This window comes from Drosophila suzukii, chromosome 2L (assembly GCF_043229965.1).
Source record: "Drosophila suzukii chromosome 2L, CBGP_Dsuzu_IsoJpt1.0, whole genome shotgun sequence".
NCBI lineage: Eukaryota > Metazoa > Arthropoda > Insecta > Diptera > Drosophilidae > Drosophila > Drosophila suzukii.
Window position 1 is genome coordinate 115711 of NC_092080.1, and position 12314 is coordinate 128024.

Here is a 12314-nt window from a genome sequence, read left to right on the forward strand (position 1 = left end):
TTATTTATATTTTTGTACCGGTTACTCGTAGAGTAAAAGGGTATGATAAATTCGTCGAAATATATATATCAGGTAGAATAAAGTATATATGTTCTTGATCAGGATCATTAGCCAAGTCGATCTAGACGTGCCCGGCAGTCCAATCTTGGGAACATTCAATTTGTTATCAGATCAAAGGACTAACGGTTAGTTAAGTCTGTAAAAAAATCCTTCTCAAGACAGAAATAACATAAATACATTAATCGACTAGAGTTTCTTTTATTTTTTTGTTTCCAAGACAAGTCTGAAAGATTTAATTCGCATCGATATACATATCACAAATTCTTTGCATCTTGATGTACCACTGAATATATAGAAAATATAGATGTGTTAAAAGCATTCCTTTTATAAATTTGGATTTGCTGAATCATGTTTTCAATCATTGAATGATTCGCATAATTTCTGTTGTTTCATTACCCTAAGTTTCAAAAATAAACAGTTGATAAGGCGTTTTTGTATTATTTTAACGCTGTTTTTTTTTATCAACGTTTATATAAATTAAACAACAGCTTCAGATCTATATAAATATGGATATGCAAGTACGATTCAGTAGGTGTGTAAAAACAAGTGCAAGCTCAACCACCTGGTTTTTGTTGAATAACGCCTATGCTTAAGTCATTATACGCTGATCAGAAATTGCTGTTATTAACCTGTTTTCTGTAGGATTCTAAGCTGATGTAATTTGTGTTGGATATTGCACTGGGTCAACTAGATGCAGGCACTTTGGTAGTCATTTGCATAGTTAACTGTGCTGTGTCGTTTCGGATACGTCATGGGTGCGCATGCACTATGTTAACTGTGATATCGGTAAACTTTGTGCCTGCTAGATAAGCTGACAAATATATTTCTGAACCTCAATTGATAAGGGCACTGTGGTGTGCCAAAACGCTTTTATGATAACGCGGATGCGTTCAGGTGTACTGGAATCGATCGCCTGCCGTTCTGTGCGCACCTGTTGAGTTATAATACCACCAAATAGCTTGTTGCGAACGATAAGATTATTCAATGTACAGACATAAAGTACCCCTTAACGCCGTCACCTCTATTTGGTTTTCGTGCTTGTTTGCAATGTTCAGTGCACTTGCACCCAGGTGACTAATGGCTAAACGTCAACCCCAAACACCACCTGTCTTTTGCGACCACCTTGGTTCCCAACACGATATTAAAATACATTTTCTGGACAGTCAGATTTTTATATTTTCTGCTTTTATGGCACTTACGCGTATGTATACATATATCTTTTTATAACAAACCATGAGATTACTATTTGAGGGTAAAAGACTATTATTTACACAGACTTAAATAATTCAAGTTTTCAATTCAATTCCCTCTTATCGACAGCATAGGAAAATAAAAACATTTTTGACACAACAATTTGTTCTCGTTCACATGCACTAGCATAATAAACTTAGGCAATTGTCATTATATTGCTTATAAAAAACTTACTAGTTTTCAGAGGGTTCTTTATTTAAAGGTACATGTAAAAATATATATTTTTATTTATATTCTATCCCAAAGTATAGTATAGCATACATCCATTTTGGCAAAGTTTCTCTTATAATTTTATATTTGTTTACGCAAGTTTTTGAATATTGAAATAAGAGTCATGTTTGAAACAAAAATTTTAATGAAACGTTATAAGCTATATTTAAAAAGTTTACTTATTGTCCCTTAAAGTTATAAGATAACGATTATTGTCTTTTCAATGTATTGGTGCTGACTATTTGTACTCCCTAACATGTTCCAGTAAAAAGCGATTTTAAATTAGGATCACATCGCTGGTACTTAAATCTAAAATTATCAATATATTGTACAATATGTATGCATGCATACTCAAAAAGTTCATTTCGCGCATTATCGATTTCCCCTCTACTTAAAACGTATCTGGTTTGTATAACTAAACAAAGCCTTGGAAACTTTTAAAGCTATTTGGCCACTTGTGACCTCAACTATGCTTAAGACTCAGAGCGTGTGGGTAGGAATGCTGTATGCAGGATTGGCCTTAGCTCAAGCACACTTGATTATTTGTAACATTAGCAGTATCAGTCGCGTTAAAAGTCTTAAAAAGTGTCTATCGACCAAACTGAAAAGGTTACTCGTCCTTCTTCCGCTTCACCTTTCCTTCGGTTTGAATGGTAGATGTCACGGCTTCCAGGCACTCGGCAATAGACGGCTCCGATTGATCGGCGCTGTAGTCCTCGCCAGCCATTCTGCTCAAGGTCAGTATATAGGAACAGGCCACCCGCAGCACGGAGAGCTTGGATAGTTTCTGAGTGCTGGCATAGGCTGGAACCGCTTGGCGAAGCGTTTCGTAGGCGGCGGATATGGTGTGGACACGGGTCCGCTCCCGAGCGTTTGCCTCGATGCGGCGCTCCCTCGTCATATTCTTGTAATTGCGCTGATGCTGGTGAGGTCGCGGCATGTCAGATGCCATTCCCGGCTTGCACAGATCCTCATCGCTGAGACTTGCGTCCAGCATTGCAGATGAGCTTGATATCTTTGGCGCCTTTTTCTGCAACGTCTTTTTGGCAGCTGGCTGCTTCCCATTCAAAAGGGTGGAGTACATCTCCGCTTTTGGCGCCGCAATGTCAGCACACTTATTCTTCTTGGTCACTAATGCGAGTGGTTCTAGCTGTTCGGGATCGGCAGCAAACGGTCGGTGAAGGGTAGTAACTCCCGGGTGACGGACGAATATGTGAGCCGGGTTTGGCATAATTTCGTGCTCCAAGCTTAACGTGGAAGGCAAACAATTGATGGGCGGTGGAGACTCTATGGCAGGAGGTGTCAGCACTACCGCCGAATCGGCCGAAGAGGTGTATCGTATGCGTTTTTTAAGCGGACCTGTCGCATTCATACTCGCATTGACCGGAGGGCCAGACATGGAGCTAGACGGGGTGCTCGATAAGCCTACGACCTTGGAGGGTTCCGTGCTCTTGCGTTTGTTGCGGATGAGTGCTATTGGCTTGAAGTCCGCCGAATCGTCTGTTCCTTTTGCCCCGATGTTGGGACTGCCACTGCGCGCGTGCTCGACGGCCAGGTCGTCTCCGCCTTCGCTTTCCGAACTGGCGGAACAAAAACCCGCATCACGGTCGTTGGAATTGGGTGAATCTAAAAATAACAATCAAATTAAAGAGTTAGTTGTCTTCTATCTGTGACGTATTACGGCGAACCGGTTACTAATGTTTTTCATTTTGTATTAGCAAAATCAAAAAACCCCCGTTTTCGCGGAACAGACTCGCCGAATAGGGCTTGGACTGCCTTTTTCGACACCCCTTCGGCTTTTCAAATTTCAATAACTACTAAATCGCAAAATATTATTTTTTATTACAAGCTGCTGAAATCCAAAATGGATTGACGTAGTGTTGACGTATGTAAAGCAAATGTGTGGTTTTTTCCTTGCCTATAGTTTTAATAATACCCATTGTCCTGTGACCCTATGACATTTATTTTATGCACCAAAATCTAGCAGTAGATGCGTATAAAGACGATAATGTAAAGTGAAATTATGCATTGATCACAAAAATGAAACCTGTTTCCCGTCAGTTTACCACTGACCTTCACAGGTATTAAAGTGTTTAAACGCAGCTTACTTGTTAAAAGTAATTTATTTCGCGTCTGGCGAATAAAGTCAGTTCAAGTTCAGCATCAGGCAGCCACTGCACCAGGAGCCAACAACCCGCTTAGCAATTTATAAAATCACAAAACAAATAAGCGAGCATGCACACATACATGGGTGTCTTTTTTCGCGATTACAACTTCCAGTGCGCGAACTAAATACAATCGAATGTGCCAGGATATATGTACACACGAGTTTCGATAACTTAAGGAGTGAAAAAATAATAGTGTCTCCAACAGCTAATTACAGCAGCAGCTGTCAATTCACCCAACTTAATTGTGTGCTTTTCCGCCTTGCAATTTAGAATTTACCCGTACTACTGCTCGACTGAAACATCTGTCACTTCATTTGTGTGTATGTTTATATTTACGTTTGCCGACAAGCATACAATAATTGTTTAATATTGAGTTTGAATATCATTACCACACTTTGCTTCTGCACACGTACTGAAGCCTATTTGCACCTTTATACATAAATAGCATGAGTAAATTTGTTCCCGCCCCTCTGAGCCGGTGCGGACATTCAAATAGTACACATTTTACGGAAGGTATGCTTTTTGCATGTTTACTTAACTATTTAAAGGTACAATATTCTGCTATCTTTTCTAATTTTAGACAGATAAACAACGAAACGAAATTCTAACCAAACTGACTGACATTGCGGCCACGAAATCAGGCTGTACAAATAACAGCAGTGTTATAGCCCCAGCTCCATCTCCCGTCTTGAGCGGTTCTTATATTCAGCAATATAATTTATATTTAGACAAATGTTTACTTTTGAGCCGTCGTCACTGGCATCGTCTGGCCAAAACACCTGTGCAGGCGGATACATTGTTACCGATTTAAAATTTTTCATATACATTTTTCCAGCAATAACTTCTTGTTCCAGACCTTACATTGAGGAATAATAAAAGTTAGAATTCCAAGTTAATACACATACTTTGTCCCCGGGAAATTGGTGTCCTTTGGGGTTTTGGTCTCTATTATAAATATGGTTTTTCTACCTCTTCTGAGTCTCAAAAGTCATTTTATTTTAATGCATCTGATCCGTCTTCAGGTCTTAAATACAGTCCCGAAACTTCTGCTTTGAAATTGGCAACCGTTTTCCCGTTAATTGCCTTTTTTTCCAAGAATGAATGCCCTCCTGTGAAAATCAGCTAAAACCTACTTAAAAACGGCAGACATTAACTGTCAGAGGCATCAGAAAATCCCATATTCACGCCAAAAGTCAACGAAAGGTTATCATCATAGGCGGCTTTTGGCTGGCGGTCGGTCCACTGGGAAGCGTTCCCTGTGTGGGAAGCCTCATTCTTATCAAAGCATGTGCATATACTCGTACGTACATACATGTAAGTATGTTATAGCGACTATATGGTGTATATTGTAGTAAAATGACGCATCACTTTTATGAATGAATCGCAACAACTGAACCAGATGATGCAGTATTGTAGCACACTTGGTCAAGGATCCTTGTCCGTGGCCAATAAAATACCCCATATCTTACTCGGCTGCAAGTATTTCTGCATAAGATAGATAGTCTTATACAGCTAGTAAACTATAAAAAATAAAAAGATTTAAAAAAAAATTACAACATAATCGTATCAAAATTTTGCCATTCTAGACTAATCACTCTGAAACGGTAGTGATTGGCAATACATAAAAGAAAGTCCTGAAGACAGTACCAGCAGAAAAATGTGGGATGGGGCCAACTCCCCTCTTCGAACGCTATTACAGTAAGCAGGCGGTGGTGAAAAAGGATACACATTGCCGAGGCCAACTGGCACTCCAGCTTCACAAACAGACAAATTGCCAATATGTCTGGCGACATCGCCGTCCCAAATTCGCTATAGCGCGCAAAGTGCCTGGCTGACATATGCGACCCAAACCGAAAGCTGAAGTACGGTGGCGACAAATAGTTGGCGTTGTTTACGTATCTGTCTGTATCTAAATTGCCACCCTCAAAAGACTGCTACTTTTATGATTATGCTGCATCGTCTGAGTCAGTGCGAGCTTTGAATCCACTGAACGGCATCTCCTCTATTTAAAATATTTGTCCTTAGTTGTTTTGAGCGAATCCTTTTTGCTTAATGGCCTTGTTCCAAAGCTCCCTTGCTGAATTTTCAGAACTTATCCTTATGAAGAGTTTGTCCCTGTCCCCGCTAGTTCAGGTGGAAAATTTATTTCGGTGAAAATGATAATAACAATACGACAACGACAGATAAAGTAATATAGGCGCTCTATTTTAAGTAAATATTTGCCGATACTTAATTGAAAGCGCTACACATTTTGCAGGCAACAGGTGGCATTGTCTTCTGTGCGTGCACTAAACTCACCTTTCATAATAATTGCAGCTAATTCCGATGCGCTTAATTGCATGTAAAGTTTTTCTGGGGTGGCATTCGCCATAATCGCAATGACGGAAATCCAAGACCTTTAGAAGGGAGCGCGTAATCCAAAATTGAGTTTTAACAATGCTTTGCCGTAAGTTTTAGAAATGTGTTTGCAAAGACTTATGTGTATCTCACGTATTAGTTATGGGGTTTTGTATCATGTGCACTTTTATTTTGGTTAAGAAAACGATATAAACGTACATGAACTTAGGCACAATCGTTAACTTGTAAGAATTTTCTAACTTTCACAATTATTTGTAAATTTGGCCGACCGGAGAACGACCGTTCACGACGAACGTATCTGACGGATTGAAAGTATCTGGCGTCGGCTTCATGCTAAAGCAGCACGCGGTCGAACTGCGTTTGGTCACCAGTGATGCTAGTTCAGCTATTTTAGAGATCGTCATTCGTATGCTTGTAGATTGTAGGTTGTCCTGCCCCTGCTTGTAACATTTTTGGTGTTGAGCTTTGTGTTTAGCTAAGCAATTGAACAAAAGAGAAAAATGTTTTTAACGCGAATTTTTAATTATTGTTTATACTTAATGTCCTCATGTTTAATTTACGTTGTAAAAAAAAACAGACTGCGATAGGCCCTACAATTTTTTTTTAATGTTTTTTAATAAAATCTCTAAAAAAATAGTTTTTAATTATTGTATAATTTATTAAACGAAGCTAGTTTTAGCTTTGTCCAACATCGGCCAAAGACACACTCTGGATGCAAGAGTTGGCAATACTGTTGTTGCTTGAATAAGTTCGCTGTCGAGCAGGTTTGACTACCGCATCATTAGTTTTATGAATGAAAATGTTCGTTCGCTTGCGATTTACCAATTTCTCATTTTACATATTAACCTGATGGTACTGCCATTTAATACCGCGTATAATGCACTTCTTGAAACTCTTCCTGCTGGAATCCCATTCTGGCACCGTTCCTTACAGTCTCCTGCGGTTTGTTACCTCCTTGCATAAAGTTATGGTTAGTTATAAACACCTTATTTGAATAGAAATACAATCATTTATGTTGTCATCGTATCAACAATGTCAGGCCAATTTATTATTATTCAAATGTCGTGTGAAGTTGGATAAACTCTCGTTGCAAATATGTTGGATCAGAGAATATTACGCAAAGATACAATATTTCAAATGTTATCGAATTCCCTTCTAGCGTACTTGGTGGCAGTCGAGGTTAGTATGGCTTTACAGAACCGTTTCGCGCAGCTGGTGGTCTATGCGTCACTTTGATTTGAGCACACGTCTATCGTCTGCTTCTGACATGGCTTATGATTACTATGACGTATTGGACATAAGCTAAGGATCATAAATGTTTTTACATATCTTACAATTTTTAAACGAAGCTAGTTTTAGCTTTGTCCAACATCGGCCAAAGACACACTCTGGATGCAAGAGTTGGCAATACTGTTGTTGCTTGAATAAGTTCGCTGTCGAGCAGGTTTGACTACCGCATCATTAGTTTTATGAATGAAAATGTTCGTTCGCTTGCGATTTACCAATTTCTCATTTTACATATTAACCTGATGGTACTGCCATTTAATACCGCGTATAATGCACTTCTTGAAACTCTTCCTGCTGGAATCCCATTCTGGCACCGTTCCTTACAGTCTCCTGCGGTTTGTTACCTCCTTGCATAAAGTTATGGTTAGTTATAAACACCTTATTTGAATAGAAATACAATCATTTATGTTGTCATCGTATCAACAATGTCAGGCCAATTTATTATTATTCAAATGTCGTGTGAAGTTGGATAAACTCTCGTTGCAAATATGTTGGATCAGAGAATATTACGCAAAGATACAATATTTCAAATGTTATCGAATTCCCTTCTAGCGTACTTGGTGGCAGTCGAGGTTAGTATGGCTTTACAGAACCGTTTCGCGCAGCTGGTGGTCTATGCGTCACTTTGATTTGAGCACACGTCTATCGTCTGCTTCTGACATGGCTTATGATTACTATGACGTATTGGACATAAGCTAAGGATCATAAATGTTTTTACATATCTTACAATTTTTAAAGAATGCCTATCACAGACTTGTTTAAATAAACGAAGTCGCTGGATTCAGCAGAATGTTTCTTTATATTCAATCCTAAAATATCCAAACTTTAATTTGGTTCTTTTCCGTTTATATTTGTATGTGTATTTATGTCTGGATGAATACCTCTATGCGTTTTGAGTATAAAGGATAAATTCTAGGAAAAAGTTTATATTTTGCAGATCATTCTTTCGTTTGCCGCACAACAAAAACCTTGCCGCTGATATATAAGAGGCAGTACCACTAATATCGTTAGGGTTCTTTCCGTCTGTCTGTCTGTCTGATATTCTCAGCAGATGTACGCTGGGCACGAGTTTGTGTCTGTCGCGCGAAATACTTTTTGAATGATGACTTTCGTTTTTTAGAGACTTGTTCTGCTTTATAAGAATGCGATCGGGCTGCAGCTAACCTGTTTTCTTCGATTGGACAGACTCGGGCTTCACATCCCCGGTGTAGCAACCTGAACAGTCTCCGCTACCGTCGCTTAGGTCGCGATCAAGCCTTTGTCAAGCTGGAAGTTCAAGGATAAGAAGCTGGACTTCCAAAAATGGTTCGTGTACGTGTCGGCGAAATTTGATCTGTCCCTTTAAAAATAAACCATTTTTCCCTTTAGCCCCAGCTAGAATTACTTCGGAATTATTTGCGCAGATTTTTTATAAAATTAGCTAAAGTTGCAGTTATTCATTTGGCTTCTGTTCGAAGCTCGCTACACTTAGGTTACGAAATCAGTTTGGCTTCTACATTAGTATGTATTCCAGCAATTATACAGGAGGATCGAGGTATGACTATCAAACAAGTATTTACAAGCAACTGTAATAGGAAAAATAATTTTATATATACACATGTATGTTTATGACGGATGGCATATACATATTTCTACCTGCCAGTTTTGTCATGGCGCTACAGCGCAAAGTAAAGGACGTCTCGATCGCTAATTGCTTTCAGTCTGCTTAGACTAATTTCGGCCCTTGCGAATAGTTTGACCAGACGCATGGACGATTGATAAATTTCTGGAAATACCCACCGAAGTCAGGTAGAGGTGATTTCAAAGAATTCTCACACTTAATGCCTCTATTCTGCTGAACCTGAGTTTATATTTTTAGGATGTTGGATTGGTATTTCAAGTGCCTTCCATTGCAGAATTATTGGATAGACGTTTTATTAGAAAGCAAAAGGCGCTGATACATAACACTAAAATGTAGGTAGACTCAGCTGGTGATGAAATTATTTACTTTCCTTACATATGTCACAGGTGCATCACCAAATCGGACACCCATCTCAATACAAATTGTTACCGTACGAACATAACGTTGCCGTAATATGCACATGTCTCTGCATGTGACGTCACGTTTATTCTTGTTACGTTCATTATTAAGGGTAAAATGCAACCAACCACCGGCCTTGGCACGTGGTTATGGAACTTGCGTAACTCACTCGCACCAACCCACTCAATACCATTTGAAAGTGGTCCTTGCTCAGTACTTAAAAGCCTGTTTTTTTAACTTCCTCATTAGACCAACAAAATTGGGAAAGCTATTCCAATTGTAAATTTCTGTTTAATATAACGAGGCAATGTATTACACTAAAATTCTGTTGGTATGTGTGTATGTTCATCAATCGTCGGATGAACCTCACCAACTTGTAATGATTACAATAAAGGCACTACCGCAAAAGGTTATGTTAAAATTAAAAGGAATGCTTCTTATAGCGTCGCAGCAGGAAGTCACTAGGATCAATTGCTGCAAATCTGTTTACCACATTTCGGAAGTGCTTATCCCTATTTCAGATCCTTCATCAGATAGCAGAGCCGACCAGCTGTAAATTTGTTGAAGTACGGGTGGTGAAAGGATTACACTAACAGCAGCCAACATAAAAAAATGTATTTGCAGGAACAAAGTTCTGATTCGAATACAGAACACATGGGAACCTCCATGGGCCCACGAATTCGGGTAAAGCACTTGGGTAGTCAATACTAACACATGTGGTTTCGTGCAGTGCCGTGTCCAGGGGGGGCAGACTCTTCTTCTTTTGAATGACAGAATTTATTATTTAACGAAAAGGCCCTTATGCCATTTCCTTCAGCAATTTATTTAGCTACGCTCATGCTCTCGCTTTCTGTGCCTTGTGACCTTTGGCGGCGTCAGCCAGATCTGCAATTTTTCATGGAAGCGGCGCCGTCAGCGGCTAATGGCACATATGCTGACCAGAAGGATAGGAAAAACATGCGCATCCTTAAATTCAAAATGTGTGAAATTTGCACCCAGTTGTGCTCAGAATGGCGACAACATGTCTTTGCATTTTCATGACTGTGAAAGCAGTTGCGTGGGAATTTATTTGGGAAATTTTATGAACATAAAAACATACTTAAGTGAAGTCAAAGACATCTGTTTTAAGGTCAAACCCTGATGTATGTCAACCTGTGAGTGCAAATATGGTCTCAGTGGCTTAAAGGCAAAGAGCCGAGCAAAGACCCCAATCAAAAAATTAAAACTATAAAATGCTAATTTGGGTCTATGTATGTAAGGTGCTTGTTCACGAGAAGGATCAAAAGCATGCCATTTATTTGTTGAAAACGTGACAGCCGCAAGCGAAAATGTACGGCAGCATCGGCAATCAATAACATGCGTGCCAGAAATCATACCCATGAAACTCAATTAGATACTGAAAAGTACGTTATTAATGTCAAAAAGTTAAGAATCAGGATTTCTGGCCAGACACATCGCAGACAACCCCCACAACGCAATTTGTGTAGCATTTGCACGCAAGGAAAGGAGATAAAGAACATTTAATGGGTCCAGACATCCCCACCGTAGCAATTCCCACGCTTCTTGGTGCGGGAAACACCCGCAAGCGCATCAGCAAAAATGTAAGCAAAGCGTTGGCCTCTCATTGACCGTATCTGCATCGATAGCCACCGTTCGCCCCCAAGTCACAAAAATACGAACACTTCTGTGCACGTTAAATTACACAGAAGCAATACGGCAGCAGCAGAAATTTGTTAATAAGAAAGTCGAGATCGCTTTGAGCATAAGTTGCCAGTGGCCCGCAGCCCCAAATCAAGGTACGGGAGTGAGTTACTTAATAGAATGTCTTAGCATGTGGGCATGTTGGTATGTCGTGCATCTAAAATGTGTCTATTTATACCCACCTATGTGTGCGCTTTGAGTTTGTCGGATTTGGATTCGGATTTGCCTTGGATTTGGGGTCTGTGTCACTCACGCCGAGTTCCGCATAGGTCCGCGGATATGTTGGAGAATCGCATGCTTCCTCCAAGAAATCGGAAAATGGGATTCATGTAATTAAAGATCCGCTTAAAGATGTTGGCTCATGCGAAAGTGAGTAGCGTAATGGCACAGGAAGGACAACATTTTGACATCTTAGGGTTTTGCGGTACCTGTCTCCGAGTCGGCCCTTAAATGCGCTTTCTGCCATTGCCCATTTGTAAGTAGGCACTGTCGAATATCCTTGTCATAAAACTGCTTTGTTCACTTGCCTTTTGTTATATAGAAATTTTCATTTTTGCAGTCAAGACACAAAGAGCCAGACAGAAGACGATTTGGTTAATTTTTGGCTGGCGCCAGATGCACAGCTGGTTGCCGTGGCCTCGGCTGTGCGATTGCAGTGTCATAAACGCAATGCAAATAAGTATAGCGACCAACGGCACGGCACAGGTCCAGTGCCATCGGTCGTGTCTGGTTTCTGACCGACCAGATGCTTGCAGTTGTCGCGCCTTGACGTTGACACGCATGAGCGTAGCCGGAAACATTTCCCGAGGAGAAGGCGCACCCGCACCGAAAGCTCCCCACCAGTACGCCCATGCTGACACATGCCATGCCATACAGCATACGGCGATGGTCACGGGCTATTGGCCACTCATTTGCCAATGTTGGCGCATTCGCCACTTCTACATGTCGCCGCGCAGCAACTGGTTTGAATTCTTCATTTGCGTGCCGAAGGCATCTGTTGCGTTGTTTATGCGCCCGACTCCCGGAATCTGAAATGCAAAAATAAGCCTTTGAGTCAAGTTGCTTGTTTCAATGTCGATTTTCGATTTTCGTGGTGTGGTGTACTACGAATACCTTCCACAGCAATTCATCTAAAAATCAAGAAAATATGGGCTTGGTTTTTACATCACGATAATGCACCGGCTCACATTTCACTCGTTCTTCGTGAACATTTTGCAACCACCCAGAGGCCTGATTTGGCTCCGTGTGACTTCTGTCTA

The 12314-nt window shown here is 40.3% G+C and overlaps 1 protein-coding gene and 2 long non-coding RNA genes across 6 annotated transcripts; 2 read left to right on the plus strand and 1 right to left on the minus strand.

Annotated features, from left to right (window-relative positions):
* Positions 1–1217: 1217 nt before the first annotated feature.
* Positions 1218–6354, minus strand: net (atonal bHLH transcription factor 8-like protein net). The gene is made up of 2 exons (XM_017068072.4): positions 5988–6354; positions 1218–3147 (listed from the first exon to the last, which is right to left on the minus strand). Exons 1-2 carry the CDS (start codon positions 6058–6060, stop codon positions 2132–2134), a joined length of 1089 nt encoding a protein of 362 aa, XP_016923561.2. The 5' UTR covers positions 6061–6354; the 3' UTR covers positions 1218–2131.
* On the plus strand, positions 3146–5100 carry LOC139352546 (uncharacterized). 2 transcript variants are annotated; one of them, XR_011603769.1, is made up of 3 exons: positions 3146–4005; positions 4108–4202; positions 4270–5100. It is a non-coding gene; the product is annotated as an uncharacterized lncRNA (long non-coding RNA). The 2 variants fall into 2 exon arrangements; XR_011603767.1 differs by having other exon boundaries at positions 3146–3839; positions 3895–4202; positions 4270–5094.
* Positions 6355–8485: 2131 nt separating the features above from the next.
* On the plus strand, positions 8486–11103 carry LOC139352557 (uncharacterized). Of its 3 annotated transcripts, none has more exons than XR_011603782.1 (4): positions 8486–8645; positions 8703–9128; positions 9193–9287; positions 9342–11103. It is a non-coding gene; the product is annotated as an uncharacterized lncRNA (long non-coding RNA). The 3 variants fall into 3 exon arrangements; XR_011603783.1 differs by having other exon boundaries at positions 8703–8868; positions 8977–9287; XR_011603777.1 differs by having other exon boundaries at positions 8703–9287.
* The last annotated feature ends 1211 nt before the right edge of the window (positions 11104–12314 follow it).

Bases quoted from the DNA above. Each gene is read 5' to 3' on its own strand.
- net (XM_017068072.4), bottom strand. From the start codon at position 6,060: ATGGCGAATGCCACCCCAGAAAAACTTTACATGCAATTAAGCGCATCG. The intron at 3,148-5,987 runs GTGAGTTTAGTG...TGTTATTTTTAG, and splicing joins AGCTGCAATTATTATGAAAG to ATTCACCCAATTCCAACGAC.